The sequence below is a fragment of the Sapajus apella genome, unplaced genomic scaffold (assembly GCF_009761245.1).
Source record: "Sapajus apella isolate SASKATOON/1434 unplaced genomic scaffold, GSC_monkey_1.0 scaffold35, whole genome shotgun sequence".
Lineage (NCBI taxonomy): Eukaryota > Metazoa > Chordata > Mammalia > Primates > Cebidae > Sapajus > Sapajus apella.
Window position 1 is genome coordinate 15,593,019 of NW_022436975.1, and position 25,788 is coordinate 15,618,806.

The window sequence follows — 25,788 nt, forward strand, 5'->3', positions numbered from 1 at the left end:
CTCATTCAGAAGTTCTTACCTCCTATTTCAAGGTCCTCGTGCACATAGTATTTCTCTAGGACATCTTGCCTCCTTTGTAAAATTTCTGACCATCCTTGCATCTTGGCTAAGTTTTCTGATGACAAGCATTTTATAATTTTCTTCCTAATAGACTTGATATTTCCTAGAAGCTCAATGGGTATGTCAGATACTAAATATGTGAAATTGTCATCAAATTTTAAAAAATCATCTCTTAGCTCATCAATAAATTTGTTGTTGTCACAAACAAGAAGTTTTCCATATATAGTTGTAAAAGTGATATCAAATATTATTGAGCTGCAGAATGTATACAGTTGTACCGTGTCCCAACCTGTGGTTTTTAATAGCTGGGATTCAAACACTTGTTTTAGATTCTGCATCATGCTTTCCAAGAGTATGTCCAAAGATTTGCCTTGCAAAAATTGATAGCAGAGGTGAAGCTCATCATTCATGTCATGATTTTTTTGCAACTGACTGATGCTAAATGCTTTACCTACTAATTCATCAGAAAATACTCTAAAGCTTAATTGTTTCTGATTTTTTATCACTAGCTGATACTGGAAGGGGTCCAGGATAAATGTTATGTACTTTCCTATAAAAAAAAAAGAGAGAGAGAGAGAAAGAGAGAATATGATTTCATTTGTTAATAAAACAGAAATAAACATCACAAGTTTAAAAATATTTTAATCAAAATTAGGAAGATCCTAGTAACTAAGGCACAAAGTTTAATACAAATCCATTTCATTCAAAGGTACACTACATGTTTCCTTTTTAAAATGGAAGATGGTGGAAAACACTCTAGAACATGAAGTTAAATATCCTGAAGTTCTTACTAACCTTTCAAAAGATGGTTTACTCTTCAAATTTTTATTTTAACTAAAAAGTACCTGAACATTTTAAATATCCTTCAAATATTCTCATAATCCCTTGACTTAAACACTTCTCTATTTTTCCCTCAGTAAAAAAGAAAACAAATTGGCAACATGCCATTCCATTTCTGAGTATATACTTCATAAAGAGCTTTTTCATACTTAGGTGTCATCTCAGTTTTGTCCAAATACAATAATTTTAACTCAAATAAATGACCATACTGTATGAAGCAAATACTCACAAATAAATGTCAACACTAGCAAAAATCCACAAATGCCAGAATTTTCATTTTTATGGATAAGGAAGATTAGATAACATGCTCAAAGTCACATACTGACTCGTGACTGACACAGGATTCCAAACTAGAACACATCCATACATCCATTCATTCAGAAATTCATTCACCACATTTATTAAGATCCAGACACTTGGTTGGATCCCTTTCCTCTAGAGATACAATGATGTAGAGAAATCATTGCATCCCTATTAATTGTGCCATGGCAGAGGTAAAACACAGCCTAAGGGAAGCAGAAAGCAGAATTTGCTTCAGTCTGCCTGAAGTTATCAGCAAGGGCTCCTTGAGGTGATGACATTTGCCTTTTCCACATATCAGTGTTGCCCAAACTTACCGATTTAAAAACTTAGGATGTTTGTGAAAAATAGATTCCTGCAAGATTCTGATTCAAAAGGCTTGGAGGGGGTACTGCAAGTGTCCTTTTTGGTAAGGTCCTCAAGTGATTCTTATAATGAGGCACTTTGAGGAACACGGTCATACTGTGGGCTGTCTTTCAAAATTGGCAGAGACCTTGAAGAATTGCTAGCTTACCCTCTGCATGTATCAGTTGATAAAGGTGAAGAAAGTCAAGATGGGTTAATGGTCAAGATCATGATGCCATTTTCAGTGGCAGACCCTTCGTGAGAATTTACTCCCCATGCACTATTATTTGTCTTCTTACTAGAGTGCTGTTTTAAGATTCCTTCTAATTAGAAATACTAAGCAGATAGTATTCAAAAATGACATTTAATGTTTTTCCTATAGAGAACAGGCATAAACTTTAGATGATCCTAAAAACTTTAACATCTACTTATTTATTGTCTTCATGTCATTGTTCCTGTGTGTGTATGTGTGTGTTGCTTTGTCAGCAGAACAACTTCTCACTTGTTATTTATGGTAACTCAAATGGCATCACAGAAGTTTAATTCAATTTGGTGCAATATATTTCAAATAAAGTTTTGAAATAATTTTCAACCTAATCCTAGAAACAGATGAATATGTTTTTGTTTCACAATTTTGAAACACAACTTAAAATTTTAATATAGATGAATATACATGTGCTTGTGCTATAATTTATTTCTAAAAATGACTCGATGACTTGAATTTTATTCACTCATTTTCCCCTTGATTAAGTCAATAATGTGAGTGGATCTAGGAATACAAGTAAACCTAGAAGTGGCTATTCATTCTGGTCAGATCCCAAAGCTGGCTTCTACAAGGTAAACTAAATTTATGTGTGTGTGTATGCTCTGGGGAGAGCATAAAGGATTCAACCTGATTTAGGCATATTTTATGACACCTGTTTTGCCATAACCACTTAATTAAGTAAAATTGCCAGCATCTGCCTGACAAATAATTGAAAAAAAAAATCAATTTTCTCATTTTGCAAAAGATGTAATTTTAGGCAAAGTTGCGTATTTTCACAGGTGATTATTTATACTTTTCTCCTTTCACTAAATAAAAGGATTTTGCTAACTATCTTTGGAGTTATTTTAAATTAATCCCTAATATTAAGAAAGTGTATTAAAGATACAATTTGTAAAACAAATCTTTAGAGAATATTTTGAAGTTTTTCCTACAGTTTTCTATATTCACCTAAATCTAAGTGGAAAGAGAAAACTATACTCAGACATGACATCATGAGCTACCTGTTATTGGGCCTACTGAAGTAGAGGCTGTATGCATGTTACATTTTTGTTTTGTCTATAATAATTACAAATACACACATTCATTCTCATTCTCTCTCTCTCTCTATTTCCTCCTCTCTCCTATCCCCACTCCTTTGGGAATGAGGGCCTGGGAAAAAACAATGAGGTTAATTTCAAATAATAGGAGTAAAAGTTGAGTGTGAATAAAATGGTTTATGTTAGCAAACAATTACTAACATATTGCTTTTAAAAAATATATAAGCAGTTGTTTGTATATTGGTTCTTTATGAAAATCAGTACTGATTAGCTTTGTTTGTAGATCTAATCTCACTCCTTTCAGAGCTGTATTCACTCTAGGATCTGTATTTTCTCTTTCTCATTCTTATTTCAGTGTCCTTCAACATCAAGGCTTTGTGTTTTACCTAGTATCTTTTTGATTGAGATGTGAATTGCTTTAGAAGAAGACGTTTTGATTTTCTGGATTTTACTTTTCAAGTGGGTTTGGAAGTACTAATAACCCTGGAGATGTTAGCTGGCTTTCCAACTTTTAATCTTCAGTATAAACAATTTAAGCTAAGTTTTCCAAAATTAATATTAATTTAAACCATCTGTCCACCATCTGCTAATGTGAGATGCAAAACCAGAGTTTCTTTGTGATCTTTAATCAGACAGTTAGGAAAACTCATATACATTCATAAAATGAATTTAAATTTCTTAACAAAGGAAATATTCTGAAAAGATATTCTAAAGGCTGTGTATTCTTACAGCAAAATTAACTTTTGCTCCAGTGTGATTTTATGTAAATGAATGGCCAGTGTCCGCAGGCATGTTACCTAGTTTACAAAGATCACAAGGTAAAAACAACACCCTTTGCCATGTTTTCCAAAGAGAAGAGAATGCTGTCAGCAGTTGATATGAAATATTGATTTAAAGAATTTCAGAGTTTCCATTTGTCTAAAATATAAATGTCAAAATGGGGTCCATATCTCCAAAAAAAATACAATATAAATCATTCTTAGATGCAGTAAATTTGAAGTCGGGTCAAAATTTCTGACATTTTCCTTGCCAATCATTTCATTCTCTTCCCTTTTTAGGAGCTAACTGGCCTTACAATATTAACTCTAACTTTCCTGTATAACCTGCATAAGAGCCTTTATCACCTCAGTAGCTTTTCTACTTCCTTTAAAATTAATTCCTTAGGAAGGTAAAGCTACATAACTCAAAGCATGCTGGTAAATGCATTTTTAAAAATTCAGTCATTCACCCTAATGTCAAACAAAAAGTTTTAACAGCTGGATCATTATAAATTGAATTTTGATGTTTTCATTTCAGATATTTGGTGCTATACAAAGAGATATTCATGAGAATTGGCTGCTTGGCATAGAAATGTCCCATACAAAATAAATATAATGAAGGCCAGAGGATCACTTGAGGTCAGGAGTTCAAGACCAGTCTGGGCAACATAGGGACACCCCATCTGTACAAAAAAAAATTCTTAAAAAAATTATCCAGGTGTGGTGGCACACACCTGTGTCCCAGCTACTCAGGAATCCAAGGTGGGAGGATCACTTGAGCCCAGAAATTTAGAGCTGCAGTGAATTATGTTTATGCTACTGCACTTCAGCCTGGGTGACAGAGGGAGAACCTATCTCCAAAAAAAAGAGACAAATTTGAATTTTAACAATTTTCATAATTAGACGCTTTTAATCTCTGCGTTTGGCTTGTTTTTCAATAGAATTTTTTTTTTAATCTCAAGCTGAAAATACCAGTTGGGAGAGTGAAATATGAGTCAACTTTGCACTTTATGAGGATGGCCACATGTACATATCCCCTCTCTTATTAGGAAGATTTCACTAGCTGCTGACAATGATGTACAGTGGTGCTTTGCTGGGGTGACATCTAGGGAAAATGATTCCGCTGCACCACCACACAAAACCAATTAGAGAACTATTTTCTTCGACAGGTCAAGAATTTACATGGTTTCTCATGAAAAGATGTATCTTTTAATTTCTTTATTAAGATGACATCTGTGTCCCTTGAGACTTTTGGGGATGACAATCATTTGCTCATCATGCAAGAACATACACTCAGTGAAATCACATTATGAGACAAGAGCGGAAGACTTTGTTCTTCATTTCACATTTTCTAAATGAGCTACTTTGAAAACTGATCGTTAGAACCATATACATTAGCAGGATTTCTTGACAGGAATTTATTCAAATTCAAGTAAGAAGCAACAGGGAGGTATTCTGCACATTTAACTATAGTTGTCTAATGTAGAGTTCAAAAACATAACCATGGTCAAATTATTTAGATGTTAGAAATTCAGCAGCTTCGTGGTACATGATATTAAGAAACCAAGTGTCAGCAAAAATTGGCTATTTTTTGGAAAGTGAATAAAGTTACTCAAATCTGCCACAACTTTCTGCATAATTATCTTTGGTTATTTTTGTACAGTTATTGTAAAAAGAAAAACTGAACATTTCAATTACTTGTTCTATCTACTCATTAGAAATATCAACATTATTTAAAGTAAGAATGACTTTTTTCAAGTGAACAATATGGTTTTGATACCATAAAGCCCAAGGCTCACTTAGAGGAGGAGCACCAGTTGAGGTCTTTATTTGTATAGTATTCCAGTGTTTCATCAGCTCTAAGGTATTAGGGGTTTCCCCATCCAATATTTGTTGAGAATCAGTCTGTTCTGAGCTCTAGACTAAGTGTTGACAGTAGAGAAGCTAACAGAATAATGAAGGGAGACAGATAAGTGAATTGGCAATAAATTCACTATATATTAAATGCTCCTACAGAAGTGATACTGGGAGTAACTGGACCCTGGAGATGAGGCTCCAAACATAGGAGGAGTCAGCAAAGGCTCTTGAGAGGAAGTAATGTGTGACTCTGGCCTCAAAAGATGAGTACATGTCTGTCAAGTAAACAACAACATTCTGGCAGAAAGAACAGCAAGAGAAAGAAAACCTGAGGCCCCACTGGGTTTGGTGTGTAAGGAGGGAATTTCAAAGAACATGGTGCATTCATGGTGTGTGAAGTACAAGGCGAGCAGCAGGAAGAGACTGTGATGGAAAGGCTGGTGGAGACCTGATCTTGGGGAACCTCATGAGGACTATGGTATATACTACAATCCCTCTGTTTCTAAAATGCATGATTTTTTTCCATTTTAATTTTTCTGAAATCAGAGTGTATACAATTATTTTTGAAACAGACTTAGCCAGCTTCCAGGCAAAGGAGTAAGTTTTGATGAAACTGGTAGTGTCTAGCCATGGGAGAAGTCAATCATGCTGATAATTTCCTCCATTTGTATCATTTCTCCCAAATACTGTATTAAAATGGTAGCACTGAAATTAAGTCACTGCGGCTTCCAAAGTTTGTCTCTGACCCTCAGCAAAGTAGTTACAGGCAGAAAAAAATTATGGCTCTCTAAGAACAGAGCATAAACTTCCAAGGCTGGTTGAAGGAAGGTGTAAGACTTGAGCTAAGAAAAGGCATGCATGTAGAAGACCAAGATAAAGAACCAGAAGGGGCAGTGTGGGGAGTAAAGGAGTAGTAGAGTATTTCAGGAAGGAACAAGTGATGAGCACTGCAGAGAGGTCTACAAAGGTGGACCAAGGAATAACTTCAGTAATGCTGAAGGCTGGTTATAGTTAGGAGGGCTCTAGGAGATATGCAACTAGAGATAGCATATATATGCAAATCTCTTGAAAGAGCTGGATGCAAAAGAAAAGGAGAAAAGGAGAAAGTAACTAGAGGAGAACCTTAGGCATGGTTGTAAGTGATGGTAAGAACCCGAGAAATTAAAAAATGAAGAATACATGTGTGGGAGGAATGAGTCAAGATGTACCAGCCAGAGGAGGGAGGAAGAAAAGGTCATGGGGACCTGGAGATGGAGTGTCTTGAACATTCTTTGAAATTAGAGAAAAGGTGGTAGATCATTGGGAAATGTTGATACATTTGGTAGATATGTGGGGATCTAAGGGAGATTACACTGGATGTCTTCAGTTACCTTATGAAGGAAGGAGAGTGAACTTCTCAAGGAGTGTTCCCAGAGCCCTACTGAGAGTGAAGAGTGAGACTCAGCCTCTTCTTGCCCTCCCACTGGCCATATTCAGCAAGCAAAGGAGTGTGGATAATCTCATGTGTAGTGATCAGCTTTCAGAGCATAGACAGGACATGCAAAAGCAAAGAGAGAGAATAGCTAGCGCAGGCCATAAACTGATGTGGAAGATTGGGTACAAAGATGGCTATGATGAATTCCTTCCATCTCTCTATATGTGCTCCCATGCAATGTGACTGCTACTCTTTCCAGGAAGAGGTGGAGTCTCTTTCCCTGCCTTTGAATCTGGGCTGCATTGTGACTCGCTCTACCTAAAAGAATGTGGTGGAAGTGAGGTTTTGCAATATCTGTGCCTAGGCCTCAAGAGACCTTGCAGCTTTTTCTGTCACTCTCTTGAGACACTAACTGACATGTAAGGAACTTTTCCTGAAGAAGAAAGACCATGTGGACAAGGAGGCCCGCCTAGGCACGTGATGAGACCATCTTGGATCATCCAGCCCCCATCCAGAGTCCAGAGGAGTCAAACCACACAAGTGACTCAGGCCAGACCAGTTGTTTCTTTAAGTCATTAAACTTTTTGTTACTCAGCAATAGATAGCTGATACAGCTAGATAGTTTGGGTCCTAAAAAAAAAGTGCGCTAGGAGCAATTCAGCTTCTCCTCTCAGTCCTAGAATGTTTGGGGTGTGTAGCAATCTTGTTGGTTTTTGCTTCATTTGTCTGGGTGTTTTGGTATGTATTTTATTAAAGTTCAAAGTGCAATGAAAGTTTTAAAATGAAAAATACATTCTTCACCAGTAGTTGCTGGAGACTCAGAGGCAGGGAAAGAAGAACGAATAGGGGAAGCATAGGAAATTTTTAGGGGAGTAAAGCTACTCCATATGATACTCTGATGGTGGATACATGTCATTATACATTTGTGAAAACCCAAAGAACTACACAACACAAGGGTAGACTGTAATGTAAATCATGAATTTTTAATAATGGATCAATACTGGCTCATCAGTTGTAACAAATATACTGCATAGATACAATCAGGGATACTGTGATTGGAGAGAGGGGGTATATAGAAACTCTCTAAACTACTAAATTTTCTGTAAACCTAAAACTGCTCTACAAAGTAAAGACCATTAATTTTAAAAATACATTCTAGCTTTTGTATAGTTACACACACACACACACATATATATGTATATACATACATATATATATTTTTTCATTCTACCATTCTTCAAACCAAACCAAACCAAAATGACAGGTGATGGCTGGCAAGCCAGGTTCCCTAAGTACCATGAAGAAAGTTCTGTAATTTAATTTTTAATGTGAGGATTGCTGAACTAAAAATAATTTTCTTTCACATTAACTCTACAAAATAAAATAAAAATATGCATATATTCTACATTTTCTACATTTTGCCTAGAGAAGAACAGAAAGACATTAAAGAAAAGTGAAAAATTATGACATATATAAGGTATTTATAAAAGTACTTCTTACCACCAAGAAGAACAGTGAAAGTGTCACCATGTTGCTTTTGAAGAGTTTTCATGAACCTTAAGGGGTCTTTTCGTAATTCCAGGACCACTCCAAAATAAGGAAGCCAACCTTTTATCAGTGGAGGCTCACCGGGTCTCCTATAAGGAAAAAAAAAAAAAAGACAAAAGAATGGAAAAAAAAAAAGACAAAAGAATGAAAAAAAAAATCAAATCATTCTTATTCTAATACGGGAGGGTTATTTATTGAATCTAGAAGTTTATTGCATGAATTGCACTGCTTCTTTCTATTCTCTTACTCATTGATTCTTATATAATCATAGTCATGAGTTTACTGAGCTTCTCCAGTATGTATGATTCAATGCATAACGTCTGGTCAGCAACTTTTTATTTCAATAGTTTTGGGGGATCAGGTAGTTTCTGGTTACAAGGATAAGTTCTTTAGTTGTGACTTCTAAGATTTTGGTTCACCCATCACCCAAGCAGTGCAACTGTACCCCGTGTGTAGTCTTTTATTCCTCACCCCCATCCCAGCCTTCCCACTGAGTCCCCTCCACTGAGTCCCCAAAGTCCATTGTGTCATTCTTATGCCTTTGCATCCTGATGAGCAACTTTTTGAAGGAATTGTGTCTTGCAAGGCCTGTATGGCTGCTTAATAGTTATGTTACAATCCGTTTTATTTATTTCCTATTCTGTTTCCCATCATCATAAGTAGGTACCTGTGACTACGGGGATTTCTAGGAAACTAAATCAACTGTTTGACATAATTTACTCTATAAAATTGTTAGTTTGGTATAATACTGATTAAGAAACAAATGATCAGCTGCCTGATTTTATTGGTCTTTCACAAGTCATGGTATAAATGCTGCTTGATCAATTTAGTCAATGAGACCTAAACTTAGTTTTGACTAATATTTGCATTTTCTACTATGTGCTTGGTGATGTGCAGTGAAACAGGCCAAATCTAAGTTCTAGTCAAGCTGCTGTCAGAAATCATTAAACAATGTATTTTAATTACTGATTATTTTGTTTTCTATTTAGCATAGTGTTTTTATATGTGTAGACCAAGTAAGACTAATTCCACCTCATTTTAAATTCCAACTCATTTACAGGCATTTAGGTCTTTCCACAAATAAAGGCTACAAGTTTTTTTCTTTTTTTAAATCTTAAGAAACCTTCAATTATATTCTTATACCATAAAGGTGTGGAGGGACGATGCATTATGGGATTTGAGGTTTTTTAAACCGCTTAAGTATACTTAACATAGTACATGGAGATGTGTTCTTTAGGATGTGTAAGTCATATTAAAGTATTTATTGTGCAATTTTTCACTGAATTGACTGATCACCGAGTTTAGAACTAGACAGCATTTTGGAGGCTTTCATGCAATTTCTCATTTTTACAGGTAAGAGTTCTCAAGGCCTAAGAAGTCAACAAATTTCCCTAAAATCATGAAACTATGTAAGGACAAGCTGAGCACCAGCATGCAAGACCTGGAGCCCCACAGCTGCACTCTGACCCCTCCAGGAACATTAGTCAGTCAACCTGTAGACATAGGAAAAAAAAAAAACCATCAAAGCAGCTCACTGCTAGAGCTGACAGACATTGTACATGTGAATTTGAGGCCTCTTGCTGTGCCCTAGGTGTTAGATGTTGGATAGTTTAGTTGCCAAAGTAAAGCTCTTTGTTATCAGATGTGAATTAGACTGGAAATGCATAATCAGAAGAGAAACAATAATCTTGAGAATTATGAGAATCTCCATATTATTTCTTTGAGGTCTATTTTAATATATTCTTTCATAAAGTTTTTTATTCAAACTACAAATGAATAAGATTATTTGCTAAATTTTACTAATTTGATTTTTTAATGTACAAAGCATCCTTTAGAAAACTATCCATTACAAAACAAGTTTTTTCTTTGTTGTTCTGTAATCTTGGCAAGACTATACTTCAAAATTTCTTCCTAGTTATGTATTTGGTGAACTCAGTCTGATTTAAAGTAAAAAAGGTAAAAAGAAACAAAAACAGAAAACAAAGCCATTTTATCCTAGAAAGGATTAAAAGAAATATTCAAAAGAACTCTTATTCTGGAGCCCATCTGGGAAGATGACTTGTGCTACATGCAGTGCAACCCAATTTGATTAATCACAAGATATTACTAGCTCAGATCTAATCAAAGATCAAGATTATGATCATACCCAGCATGGACTTTTATGTAGCTAGATTAACCCTATCAGAGACTTTTATTTTCCCACAACCCAACATGGTAGAATTAAACTTCAAAAATAAAACTCAGATCTTTCAGGGGAAAAACTGTTAATTCCAAGTTATAATAGAAATAAAGGAAAGATTTTGTGTTCTCTTTTTAGAAGACAATTTATCTTAATGCCAATTTACAAAATGTATGCTCTTGTTTAAATGCATATACTTAGAAATAGGAAAACAAGAAACACAGCACAGAAATGTGAATCTTACTCATCATACTTTTCCCCATTATTTTCTTGAATGCAGCCTTTAGCAATGAAGACTTGCTTTTATGAGAAATATAAGAAAACCAATAAAAAACCATTGGTACAATTAATTTCATATCCAAAGATTGAACAAGAAGAGACTGCACATGTGACTGCAGAGTAGGCTCCCCAAGTTACAAACTGCCACAGCTCACATGCTATCTATCAATGACCCTTTCAAATTTGCAAGTGATCTAGTTTATCAAATTTCTTTTCAAAATATTAACTCTCTTCCTTTGTCTACGTGTACTCTGTTTGGTTTAACGTTGCTTGAATGTTGCATTGTGACAAAGATTTAGAAAGGCTTTTTGTCTAATTTAATGCAGCTAATTTCATCCTCTATGCTCTGTCATTTGGTCAAAAGCTGTATTCTTCATGGGGCTTCCGCGGTGGGAAAAGGATGGGGCTCAGAAATCCAAGGGATATTAACTTAACATTCAGAGTTAGGGAAGCACATTAGGAAGCTATTTTATTGTTACAAAGATGAGAGGGTCATCATTTCTTACAGCTGTGTTTATTTTGGCAGCAGTAAGCTTAAGACTATTAAACACCATGTCACAATTGTGCATATTTTCAGAAAAAAATATAGTGCTAGTTCAACTTATGACCCATCGAAGATAGATAACAGAAATCTGTCTTCATCACTATATTTGTAAAAATTATTTAGGGAGGAAAGACATCACCATAATGATCAAGAAAGGCCTGCTGACACACAGCACAGCGAAAATACTGCTATTTGTCTCGCTCATGTTCTACGTACAACTTTGAAAATGAAATACATACTGGGCACTGCTGAGTGAGGATATAGGATGCTTAGTGCTTGTTGGGGATGATCAAGTTCCAAAACTTAAATAGGTACAAAAGCAATGATGGGGAGCTAACAAATACTACGTTCCCTACTCCCTCATAATCTCAAACAAGATGCACTTCCTCAAATCTTCTCATTACTATTTAAGGGACTATGAGAACACATCTAGGAAATCACACAAATTTGAGCTTATACATGCTCTCGATAACTAAACCCAAGTTCTATGTATGTACCATTGCATCAGTGCTTGCAGTTTCTTTCATACACGTTGTAGGGCACATCTTAGTGTATGCAAAATGTCGTCTATGGTCCAAATTTATCTGGAAACGAGTTTTGGAGATGGGAGTGGTGGTTCATGCCTGTAATCCAAGCACTTTGGGCGGCTGAGGAGGGCAGATCACTTGAGGCCAGGAGTTGGAGACCAGCCTGACCAGCATGGTTAAACCCTGCCTCTACTAAGAAAAATTAGTCGGGCATGATAGAGCATGCCTGTAATCCTAGCTACTCAAGAGGCTGATGTATAAGAATCACTTAAACCCAGGAGGAAGAAGTTGCAGTGAGCCGAGATTGCACCACTGCACTCCAGCCTGGTGACAGAGCAAGACTCCATCTCAAAAAAAAAAAAAAAAAAAAAAAGTGAAAAAAATGTATTTAAAATATGAAGAGGTTTGAGACATTTCAGTTAAGAAGAGGTACATTGAAATTTAAAAGAGTAGGCCAACACAGAATACTTAATTTCTCATAATATTTGAAGTTCATCTTTATGTTATACCTGTAGTTAAATAAATATGTTAAAAACTTGGCTAGTGACCTACTGCACATTTTTTCCCCTGGACATTTAAAGCCCAGGGCTTCCTACAGCAATCTATACTTGTCAGAGTCGTTTCTTCTTTTCCATTTTTCCTGTAATCATTTCAGGCAAGGCGTTCAGGTTATTGCAATAACCTACTAAGTAAGTGGTAAGCAACCTTTATACATGCACACTAACTAGAAAAAATAAAATTATGTATTTATTAAAAGTGTTTAAAGATGTAATATATTCGTATTAGGTGACCTAACATATGTAACAGTGCCTTATTTTTTTTTTCTTTTCCTGAGTTAATGAGGATTTTCTTTTTGTGTATGTGGTTAAAATTTCAGAAAGTACACAACTGATGCACATTACAGTATCTGATGATAATTCTGAATGTTTGAACAACCTTTTTTTTGAGAAAGGCACTTTTGAAGCTGCTGTGTTTTACCTTTCTTTGACTTACTTTGGCAGCAACCTCAATGGAAAATGTAATTTGCCTCAAGTAGTGTCTCTTGGAACCAAATTCTTGAAACATTTGTTATCCCCACACCCCATACTCTTCTTGGGCTCTGATGTTAGCACAAGGAAACTTAGAAATGTTCCAACAATTCTTGATAATCAGGAATTGGTATGTTTGTCAGGATATTGGGAAGAGGATTATCTCAATATAAGGCTGTGGATGGGAGATCCCAAAGCAGGAGGGGTAGATGGAAGACGTGCCTGAGTCTAGGCAGACCGGCAGTCCCAGTGAGAGTCCTAGTAGGGCCAAGGAAGCACAAAGACACCGTATATTGCTTTGCCAGGAAATGGGGTGAGATTTACAACCAACTGGGCACATTTCAGCAATGAATGCAAAGGTAGAGGGCTAGACCCAAAGATATCTGAGGAGGCACCCTGGCTAAGGCAAAGAAGACCAACAGGAACAACTGCACAACACACTCACCAGATCAACAGGAAGGAAGGGGAGAGAGACTCTTACATTTTACTAGTTTCACCAAAGGGACTAGGTTTTAAACCAGAAGTGGCCAAACTATTTTTACTGGAAATCTTCAGTGTTTTCAGTCATTATCAGAAATCAGGGCTCAAGGGAAATCTGAGTTCAGATATGCAGAAATAAAGTTACATTTCTACACATATGACTCATGAGGAAATTTTTAATCTGGTACACTATCTATGTAGATCCTCAGTGTCTTCACTTGTAAAGGAGAATGTTAATACCAACCTTGGTGGTTTATCATTCAGACTGAGACAAGAGTATCTGAAAGTAGCTGATACACACAGCAGGGTTAGTTTTCCGTGCCATTCATAGTTCATAAGCAGTTGCACATCTGTGCTTTTGCTACTCATTCTCTGCCTGAGCTGTTTTCTTTGTCAGTTCTCTCTGCTTATCTATATCTTTCATGGAGTTGCCCAGGTCTGAAGGCTCTCTTCATCCTTCAATGCATCAGTCAAGTAAAATTGCTAAATGCTCAAATAAACATGAACTCAATAACTTCAGATGAGCAGGCAAAAATATGCTATGAAAAGAGATTTCTCAGAAAAAGAATTATCTTTATTTAGAAGCAAAGTTTCATTGGATGTTTGATAATTTTAAGAGATAATGAGATTGGTCTATACAAGAAGTGAACAAGAATGTGGGGGTTGGGGCATTAAGGAGAAAGAGAAAGAAGGAAAGAAATGACAGGACAGAGGAATAGTGAGACTGCATCATGGTAAGCTGGGACTATCTAAGGAGGACAGTGACCTGGGAAAGACATCAAGCCTAGATGGGCTCATTGGCAAATACTACCAAACTTTGATTTTAATCTCTTGCAAAAAAATAGAAGCAGAGGGAGCATGTTCTAACACATTCTATGAGACCAGAATTATCCTAATTCCAAAACCAGACAAACGCATTATAAGCATTACAAGAAAGGAAAATTACAGACCAATATCTCTTATAAACTTAGATGCACAAATTCTCAAGAAAATAATAGTTAATTGAATCCAACAATGTATAATAAGAATTATACACCATGAGCAAGTGGAATTTACACCAGGTATGCAAGGCTGGTTCAACACTCCAAAACTAATTAATGTAATCTATTACATCAACAGGCTAAAGAAAAACATCAACTGCTCATATCAATAAAGAAAAAATGTTTGACAAAATCCAAAACGCCTTTATCTTATACTACCTACAAAAATCAACTCAAAATGAGAAAAAGACTTGAATGTAAGACTCAAAACTATAAAACTCCTAGAATGAAATATGAGGTAAGAGCTCCTTGATGTTGGCTTGGTAATGATTTCACAGATATGACACCAAAAGCACAGGCAACAGAACCAAAAATAAACAGATGAGATTAAATCACATGAAAAAACTTCTAAATAGCAAAAGAAACAATTGATAGAGTCAAAAGAAAGCTACAGAATGGAAAAAAAAATTTACAAACCTTGTATTTGATAAAGGTTAATGTATTTAAAAATAAGAAACTCCTAAAGCTCAATAGTAAAAATCCTACTAACCCAATTAAAAAATGGGCTAAGTACTTAAATAGACATTTCTCCAAAGAAAACATGTAAGTAGCCAACAGGTATTTGAAAAAAATGTTCAATATTACTAATCATCAGGAAATGCAAATTATATTCACAATGAGATAGCACCTCACACTTGTCAGGATGACTAGTACCTAAAAAGCAAAGACAGCAAGTGTTGCTGAGGATGTGGAGAAATTAGAACCCTTGTACAATATTGGAAGGACTCCAAAATAGTGCAGCTGCTGTAAAGAACAGTATGAAGCTTCTTCAAAAAAATTAAAAATCAAATTACCATATCATCTAGCAATCATATAATCTACTTCTGGATATTTATCAAAAAGAATGAAATCAGAATCTGGAAGAAATATAGGGAGCATTCTTGTGTTCTTGCAGGCCTATTCACAATAGCTAACATGTGGAATCAACTTAAATATCCACTGACACATGAATGGATAAAGAAAATTTGCTATATACATACAGTGCAATACTATCCAGCCTTAAATAAGGAAATTCTGCAATATGAGGCAACATGGATAAACCTGGAGGACATTATGCTAAATGAGATAAATGCCAGGTACAGAAAAACAAACATTGCTTGATTCCACTTATGTGAGATATGTACAATAGCCAAATTGATAAAACAAAGAGTGAAACGGTTGCTGCTAGGGACTGGGGAGAGGGAGGAAATGGAGAGTTTCTAATCAGCAGGCATAAAGTTTCAGTCAAGCAAGATGAATTAGTTCTAGAGAGCTGCTGTACAACATTATACGTATAGTCAACAGTAATGTACTGTACACCTCAAAATTTGTTAAGAGTAGATCTCATGTTAAGTGTGCTACCACAATAAAATAAACAAAAAATCTTAAGGGGTCAACCAATGTAAAAAAAAAAAAACCCAACACCCATTCATGATAAAAATCCTAGCATAATAGAAATAGAGGTGAACTTCTACTTCATAAGTAACATCTACAAAAAAACTACAGCTTACATCATACTTATTGGTGAGAAAGTAGATGCTTTCCCATTAAGATCACAAATTAGACAATAATGTCCCTCTCATCACTGCTATTCAACATCATTCTGGAAGTCCTAGCTAATGCAGTAAGTTAAGAAAAGGAAATTTAAAATATACAAGTAAAGAAGAAAGAAAAAAAGATGAAAATAAATAAAACTACCATCACAGATGGCATAATTGTCTACATAGAAAATCTCAAAGAATCAACAACAAAATTTTAGAACTAATAAACTATTATAGTAAAGTTGCAAGATACAAGATTAATATACAAAAGTCAATTCCCTTGTTATATAATTGCGATTAACAGTAGGTATCTGAAATTAAAAGTGCAATACTACTTCCATTAATACAAAATAAAATATACAAAGTTAACAGTGTAAATAAATTATTCTTAGGTATAAATCTAACAAAATATGTATAAAATCTATATGAAGAAAACTATAGAACTGATTAAAAAAATCAAAGAAGATCTAAAATAGAGAGATATTCTATGCACATGGATAGGAAGAGTCAATATTGTCAAGTCAGTTCTTAACTTGATTTACAGATTCGATGCAATCCCAGTCAAATTCCTACAAGATCTTTTATGGATATTAACAAACTGATTCTGAAGTTTATATGGAAAGGCAAAAGACAATACTGAAGGAGAAGAACAAAGGGGAAAGGCTCACACTACTTCACATCAAGACTTAATATAAAACCATAAGAATCAAGAGAGTATGGTCTTGATGAAAGAATAGACAAATAGATTAATGGAACAGAATAGAGAGCCCAGAAATTGACCCATACAAATATAGCCAACTGATTTTTACAAAGTAGTTGCAAAACACAAAAAGTCTGGTATATGTTACTTTAAGATGTTAGTAGTTATTAATCCCAGGTGGTGAGATTACAAAGGTTTGATTATTGATATCTTTTGATTTACACATGACATAAACATACTGCTTTTGAAGAGTAGTTGTCATTTATTTTGTAAATGTCCCTCCATTTGGGTTGTCTGATATTTTTTCATGACTAGATTAAGATATCAAGAATAACATTTTGAGAAAGAACCCTACAGAAGTGATGTGTACTTTTAGGTGCATATTTTTAAATAATAAAAAAATGCTATTTTGGGGCTGGGTGTGGTGGCTCACACCTGCAATCCCAGGATGTTGGGAGGCCACGGTGGGCAGATCACCTCAGGAATTGGAGGCCAGCCTGGCCAACATGGTGAAACGCTCTCTCTACTAAAAACACAAAAAATTCACCTGGCATGGTGCCACATGCCTGTATTCCCAGCTATTTAGGAGGCTGAGGCAGGAGAATCACTTGAATCTGGGAGATGGAGGTTCCAGTGAATGAAGATTGTGCCACTGCACTCCAGCCTAAGAGATAAAGCAGGACTCCATCTTAAAAAAAAAAAAAAAAAAGAAAAGAAAAGAAAAGAAAGAAATGCTATTTTGGTGTTGAAAATGAAATCCATATACAGAAGGCACTGCCTTCTAAAAAGTAGTTGATGACAAAAAGTACAGTCTACAAATGAATGAAAGGCTGATTTTAAAAATAAGCTCAACACTCCTAAGGCAGTTAAGTGGAGAATCAGCCTGAAATTCACCATTAGGACAAGCAGAACTCACCTGAACTATAATCCAAAAATAAAGAGCAGACAGTGAGGTGCATCTGCTATAACTGTACAAAGTATAGACACACACCTAAGGATACCCCATTACTTTCACCAGGGTGCAGGTGACATGCAATTGAGGCAGGCAGAATCAGTGCCTGTGACAACCTCAGCAAGGAGAAGGGTTTTTCACAGTTGCAGTCAGCTGCTGGACTTGACAACTGAAGGTCCTGATGGTCTCTTCAAGGCTCTACTCCAAGCAAGAAACCTGTGACACAGAGCACAAGGTGTCTACTTCCTTGCCAAACTCTAGAGCATCTTACAAGTAGAGTTAGGGATTAGGTTAATTTTCCCCTTGTAAATGATAAATCATATATTCTTTGGGACTCAATTCATATGTTGAGTAAAGTTATCTGCTTAATATTTGTTTACTGCAAGAATCAGACTGATGTAATCTCTTCTCAGGATGAACATTAATCCAACTCTGCCTAGAAAAATTATGTGATTCATTACCCCAAGTAATCTCTATTGTCCCCTGTGCTTAAGCTTCGTTTTTTTCCCTAGTCCTATAATCTTGCAAATCCACTGGTGGTATGTGATTGGCATCTGGTGTTCACACACCCTCTGCTTCACAGCAAATAAATGAAAAATTTCTACATAAAATGTCACTTCCAGGATATCAATAATTCAGCTCTCTGTTCTTTGCACCAGCCTAGAAAGGTCTGTTATCTTTCGTCTGGTGACCACTCTAGAATTGTCAGTAAGAATAAAGAAGCCTCTTACTCTGAAATGTTTTGGCTCTATCAGGATAGCATTTGACCTAAAACTTGCTTTAATTTTCCTGAAAAGATATTCACTGTTCAAGTGCTTTTAATCAAAGCTTTACGTATAATGGCAATGTAAAAGCAAGTAACACTGAATTTCTATGTGGAATTTCTCAGATGAAGTCAGATCAAAATCAATATGAATATGATGAAATGTATTTTTACCCTCCAGAGCATAACTCTTCAAACCATATACCAGTTGGATCTTTAGCTGTCAGTTCGTCTATGTAATTCTGTGATCCAAATAAAGCTTTGTCTGTAGAATGTGCCTTGTAAACTCGATTCCATTAGCAGAATTATATTAATACTAATGCCTTGATCAAGTGAGTGACTTGTAAGTGCTTCTTTGTATCAGTGTAGGATTTCAACCAGAGAAGTCTAGAGCTTTGTTGTTGTTGTTGTTTTTCATCTGGGAGGGGTGCTTAGGTTTGTACCATGGAAATTGTGTCAAGGTAGAGTTTTAAAACTATCATTTAAATCTTAATTGAGTTTCAAGCAGGCCACATAATGAGTGACCGCATCACTGGAGTGCCTTTCTCTATTAGCTTAACCGAGGATTAGCAGGTTTCTAGGGTTCTAGCCCTCATCCTTTCTCATGTGCATGACTTCAATAGCCTCCTGGCTAATGTCACCACCCAGAACGAGGGCACTGTAGTCTCACTGCGTGGCTCAGCTCTCAAGCTTTGCCAACTCCCATCTTGGTAACTTTGGTCAATTTAATTATATTTGCCTCTGGTTCCTCATTTGTAAAATAAATACATTATGGTATTTTTCTTATGTAAGAATTTAATAAGTTGATGAATAAAAAAAGTGAACACTGACTTACACAGTAAGCACTGAAAATGTTAGTTACTACTATTATTAATATTTATTATATTATCTCTGCACCAATACTTGTGATCATCTAAAATACAAATCTAATCATGGCTCCCTCCTGAACCATTTTTCCTCAAAGTTTTCAATATGGTACCGCTTTTAAAGATTTTTTTCATTCATTTGACTACTTCCTTTATTTGCCTAATTTAGATTTTATTTTAGGGCTGACATATATGATTTTCTGGTCACAGATGAGGCACCAGAATGACCTGCCTGCTTTGAAAGAAACTGTAACTTTCTAGGCTTTGTATTCTCTGAGCAAACACACTCCGGGGAATAGGAGTGGTTCTGAAGTGCACTGGATCTTAGGAGAAAGCCAGTCAAAAATGTTTAAACAGCCTAGACAATTCTAAAAGGGAAAAGTCGCTTCATAATTGAAGTTATTTCAGCTCTCTAATTAAAATAGAAAACCATGCAACTAAATTTGTAATTTCTGAGATGATCAGTTGCTAATTTATTTTACAGATGGGATTTGATTGGACTCCACGGAAGAGATATCAATTCCATTAACTCATCATTTCTTACATTTGATTAAATCATTTGATTCTGAAATGTTTAATAAAAAATTAGAACCCACAGTTTTGTGCAAACTAAATTATAACAGAGGACTAGCCCAGAAAGCCTTGGTAATGACAATATACAGATCAATGAGAACGATGTATAACTTGAGGCACAGTCAAGTTAACAAATGATGTTTTATCAACCCATGTCAATGAAGAAACAAAGTTCCAAATTCTGAAGATCAACACCAAAATAATCAAACACGGCTTACCAGAATCATAGGAAAGACATTTCAAGGATACTCTAGTTTGCTGAAGTGGGAAGATAATGAAAAGCCTGAGGCCCATATGCTACCTCTTCATAATATGATAACTCATGCCCATATTTTAATATTGGATAAGCTATTAATGTAACAAAAACTAATAATATCTTTACATAGCACATAGCACTGAGAAGGGCAGTGTTTCGATCTTGTCATGAGCTAGAGGGCTTTACAACTGGGAAAAAATATCATTCCTTTCCAAAGATCAGTTCCTGACTTTGGTGATTTTAAGTTCACTGCAAGAACAGAGTGTATGACTACTTCAGGAAATACATCATCACCAGTAGTAGAACATGGGACATAGAAAGCACAGCATCATATTTCTATATAGAAATCATCATAGTTTGCAAGTTCTCAAATTCTCTATTAGAGGTGACCTCCTACAAATTTTAAACATCTTAATTCTTGCAGTGTCCTTTGCTTAGGCTATCCCATCTTTTCTGCACCCTCCCACATGTTTTGTGAAATAAACTTTCAATGTTTACACCGTTTTCATTATTTAGATAGTGTTCAATTGCTTTGTTTTTGCATGTGCCTCGTTTCTATGTACTCATCACTAATTCTTATCAATCTCCTTCAGTGCTCTCTAAATTCTCAATATGGTCAGACATATGGTCCTGTAATTTTCATATAGCTCCTCTCTTATTTTCCATCACTTTTTCTTTTGCTCCACTTACTGACAGATTTTCCTGACTTTATCCCTTTCATAGATTATTTTACTTCTACTTTTAGATTTCTAATTTCCTAAAGTTATCTTATACTCTCTGATTATACCTTATAAAAACTGCATGTCATTCCTGATTCATAAATGCAATTTCTACTCTTATTTTTCTAAGACTATAAGCATAGTTCCTTGGGATTTTTTTCACGTTCCTTGAATTATCTATTTTCTCCAAGTCTCTTTGTTTCAGTTTTTTAAAGTTATGCTTTCTCTCTTTCATGATGGTGACTTTCCTCAATAGCTTCGGATCCTTAGCATCCGTTCATATTTGCAATAAGGCTCTGTGTATATTTACAGGACTGGTGGACTTTATGGCATGGTGGCTGGAAGGGAATCTTGTTTTGATGAGCTATCTCTCTTTTCTAGTTAAATAAATGAGTGTTTTTTTAAGATGTCAATTTTGCTTTGAGGACTTTAAAACAGAGCACGGTATACAAATATACAGAAGCATATTTCCTGCAAAGAATTAACATTAATCAATTTTGAATTTTTCCTTATACTTTTTTGGAGACTGCTGCTGAAGTCATTTGGAGTAACATTTGTAGGTAGAATATTTTTGAGTTTATTTCTATTTGTGGAGATAAGAATAGACAGAAGCTACCGGGAAAGGTTGGCATTAGAAGTCAGGGATGCAGGAAAGATGACGTCCTCTATAGTTTCACAAGTTGCTAGTTACAATTCCAGGGTGGAATAAGGGATTTTATTATTTCACTGTGTTGCTCCCAAAATTACTCCAACGTTCCTGTAAGTGATATTAATTTGTTTCCGGGTCTGGGGGGATTAGGGAGAATTGTTAGAGAGAACCCAGGGCAAAGAAATATGCTACTTTTGTGTATGTGTGTGTGTGTGCCTGTGTGTGTGCATGCACATCTATTTTAAATTGGGACTTAGAAAAAGTGATGCCAAGGTCAGTAATTCATTAATTCCTTCCACAAACCACCCTTTGGAAAGCAGATGTCTTAACTCACGGTAGAATCGGAAGCATTAAAAGACAAGGGCTCTAGTGCTCTCGCTCCTTTGGGTTCCTCAGGTACTTTCTCTTCTCTCCTCAGAAATAGCTGGATTTTCACAGACTCCTATACATCTGTAGAAAGTGTTCTTTTTCTTCTCTATAAATAGGACACAAACTAAGAAAACAGAAGCTACTGTTGGATTTGTAAAAAAAAAATATATAAAGATATCATTTTGATAGCTTACCAATAAGTCCTCAAAATACTCTTAATGATAGTTAATGAACATTAAAATTTATTGTTTCTCATTCAAAATTAAAAATTCCACCCAGTTATTGTCATAGGTTTTATTTCAAAGCATTGGTATAAAATAATTAAGTAGTTTACATATATTGAAATACATAGATGTTGATGGCAGGGAAAGTCCCCTAAAACTAACGGGTAAATATATATAAGAAGCCTTATAACTATAAGGAGATAAACAATCTGATTTTAAAGATAAGCAAAGGTTTGAATAAACATGTCACCAAAACGATAGACAAATGGCTAATAAGCACATGAAAAGATGTTCAACATTATAAGTCTTTAGATGTATGCAAATTACAAACTAAAATGAGATACTACTATACACTCACTAGGGTGTCTAAAATAAGAAAAGAATGACTATATCAAGTGTTACCAAGGATGAGGAGGAAATGGAACTCTCATGCAGGGCTGGCAGGAATATAAAATAGTACAATTACCTGGAAAAGAGTAGCGGTTTCTTATAATCTTCAACATACATAAAATATGTGACCTAACAATTTCACTTGTAAGTATCTCTATCCAAGAGAAACAAAACATGTCTATAAAAAGACTTATATGTGAATGTTCATAGGAATATTAATCATAATACTCAAAATTTAGAAACAACTCATATGTCTATCGATTAGTGAATGGATAAACAAGATGTGGTATATCTATACAATGGAATATTATTCAGTAATCAAAAAGAACAAACAACAAATCACTGATACATCCAACAACATTGATTAAACCTCCCAAAGCATTATGCTAAGACAAAGAAACCAGACACCTGATTCATTTATAGGAAAATTTTGGAAAGGATAAAAATAGAGGCAAAATGCAGATCAGCACCCCCTTAGGATTGAGGGTAGGGGCAGGGATTAAATGCCAACAAGCTTAAGGAAATTTTGGGGGTAAAGGAAGTGTTCTAAAGTGGATTGTGGTGATGGTTGCAAAACTATCAGTTAATTAAAATTTACCTGATTGGACATTTAAAATGGATACATTTCATGGTATATAAATTATATGTCAAAAAACCTCCTGAAAAAAATGAGACTTTCTATGATTAATTTCATATTTCAATTATCAGACAAGTCTCTGAATGAAATGTATCATTGCAAATAGTATATTTAAATTTCTATCATTAGGTAAAGAAAGCTAGAGTCTGTCTACAGAGTTTAAATGTTAGGTTTAAGCTTAGATACTGTTGGCAATTTTTGTACCATATCTATATATGAAGAAACATTTTTGTCTTTGTATTTTCCAAGCAGAACTCTCTCCTTTAATGATTTTGCTGAACAATCCATGTGACTTCTGCAAAATTCTATAAATAGAACAGGGTCCTGAAACTGGAAGAGATTTGGAAGATTCACCTTGCTCACTCTGTGCTTTACAAATAAGGAAACAGAATCAGAGATGTAAAACAACTTGTCCAAAGTCATACAGCATCAAATCACAAAAAACATCAGGGATCAGGTCTCCTAACACAGAATCCAATGGTTGTTACCCAAGGAAATTTAGGTAAATGTTATAGTTAAGGGAGTCCTGACTTTCTGAAATCAGGTTTTTCTCTTTTCTGATGTTTTGCACTTGTGATGAGCCCAGAGGTGATAATCCTATAAAGTAAATAAACATAAGATGTTATCTCCCATAAGGCAACTTCTGTTTGTGGCTAAATGAGCCAAGATGAAGAAATACTTCAAATAAAAGACTCAGCTGGAATAACATAGCAAAGAGGCTGCTTAGCTTGAAAGGGAGTCTGGCACTTAGCCATTGTGATTCATAAACTATAATGCAATAAACTTGTATGAACAAAAATCTAATTTCCATATTCAGTGCTGGTTACCTGAATGAGCCATATGAGAGCTAATTTTTGGAAACAACATTAATTCTCCGGAAACAAAATGAGACACTTGATATCAGCCAGAGTGTGGTAGCTAAAGGGTTTTCAAATCCTACATCCTATTCATACCCTTTCTCCACCTCCAGATTCCAAGGAATATCTCTAGAAATGACTTACATCAAATCTTAGTCTAGTTTAATGTCTGCTTTTTTTAATCACTCTGGTTGATAAAAGTAGAATACAAAAATTAAGGCATCTAAAGCAAAAGAAAAGAAAGATGAGGATATCTGACTGAGTCTCAAAAGGTTTTAAAGTCTTTAATATCACCAAGAAAATTTCCTTATTTGTAGCAAAAAGACAAGGGCACCAAAAGTTATTTGAGACTGGAATCAGCAATATTTACTTGAAAAGCCTCAGGCAAACTAATTCTTTCCAAAATCTCAGTAAAGTCCTGCAAACAAGGAATATGATAACTTGACAGTTCTTAAACATACGTTTTTAAGGAAACATCTGATACACTGTGGTAGACTGTAGTGGTGTTCACAGTAGCCACTGTTTCTCCCAGTAAGAGCATTATTAATTGATATCTCATGGGTGCCAGGTTTAGTCATGTGACTCTTTGGCTAATGAACTGTGAGGAGCAATACATGGCACTTCCCAGCAGAAGCTATATGAGCCATCACATGGTTCCATGGTGTTCTCTTCCTACTGCCACAAGTAAAAAAAAAACTGTCAACACATAGAATATTCTCCTTAAATTCAGAAACTGGAAGGAAGACAATGGATCATAGTGAACATAAAGATTGAACAAAATTTTCTTTGAGTTGTAGGCCACTCAGTTATTTTTTACTGCAGTGTAATCTAGCCAAAAATGACTGATAGGAGCCAAACAGAAAGTTTGGTTTCGGGTAATGAATTACATGGGTCTTTGCATACCTCATATTGATCACAGAATACGTGTTAATATATATACCCATTATCCTAGATCAATGTTTTGCCAATACTTTTGATCTAGCAGCAGCATTATGATATAATACACATATGCATGTATAGATATGTAAATATGTAGACATAACTAAAAATCACAGAATGATACCTTACTGTATGTGTTGTTCTCTACTCTCTCTTCTATTTTAAATTGTTTTTTTTTTTTGAACCCACTAAATTGATTTGACGTCCTAGTAATGTGTCACAACCTATTGTCCCACTTTCTACCCAGGGTCCACCCTGTTGGACTATTCCCTAAATGTATCTTCCTGTTATATTTTTTCTCCCAAATTTTAAGGTAACAGTACTTGACCCTGAATTTACTATAGGATCCCCAGGAAAGATTTTTTAAAATTTTGCTCCCAAATCCTCACAGATAGTGATTTATTTGGTATGGACTGGAAATCATTATTTTAACATTTTAGAATTCATCACAGGTTCCTCACTAGAGGAAGACAAGGGAACAAACAATTGTTGAACAATGTAAGTAAGGTTTGGTCATGATGCATCTACAATGACCTGTCCCTGTGAGAATCAACAGGATTTTAACCTTTTGTTGAATATCCAAATTACAGTCAGCAATAGAACATTTAAAAATTGTTGCGACATACTTTTTTTCAGGGCACAAATTTTGGCCATTTATATATACAGACGTGGAGCACCAGGTGGGAAAAGCAGGAAATGGGATGCTTACAGGCTAATGACATTGTCCAACTCGACATCCACCTTGGGGCAGTAGTGAGCCCTGGGGTGCTGCGTCCCAGAGCATGTACATTTCATTATCAATGCTCACATGAATCATTTGGAGATATGTCTGTTTTATACTAATATACATACTTTGGTTCCTGAAAATCTGCC

The 25,788-nt window shown here is 35.3% G+C and overlaps 1 protein-coding gene across 2 annotated transcripts in view; it reads right to left on the minus strand.

Annotated features, from left to right (window-relative positions):
• Positions 1–25,788, minus strand: part of LOC116563550 (cytochrome P450 7B1) — a 190,813-nt gene that overhangs the window by 19,196 nt on the left and 145,829 nt on the right. For both annotated transcript variants that reach the window (XM_032296207.1, XM_032296206.1), the window contains exons 2-3: positions 8,377–8,513; positions 20–610 (exon numbers count right to left, since the gene is read on the minus strand). In XM_032296207.1, the coding sequence (XP_032152098.1) occupies positions 20–610; positions 8,377–8,428 (643 nt within the window). In that variant the 5' untranslated portion in view covers positions 8,429–8,513. The remainder of the gene's footprint in view (positions 1–19; positions 611–8,376; positions 8,514–25,788) is intronic.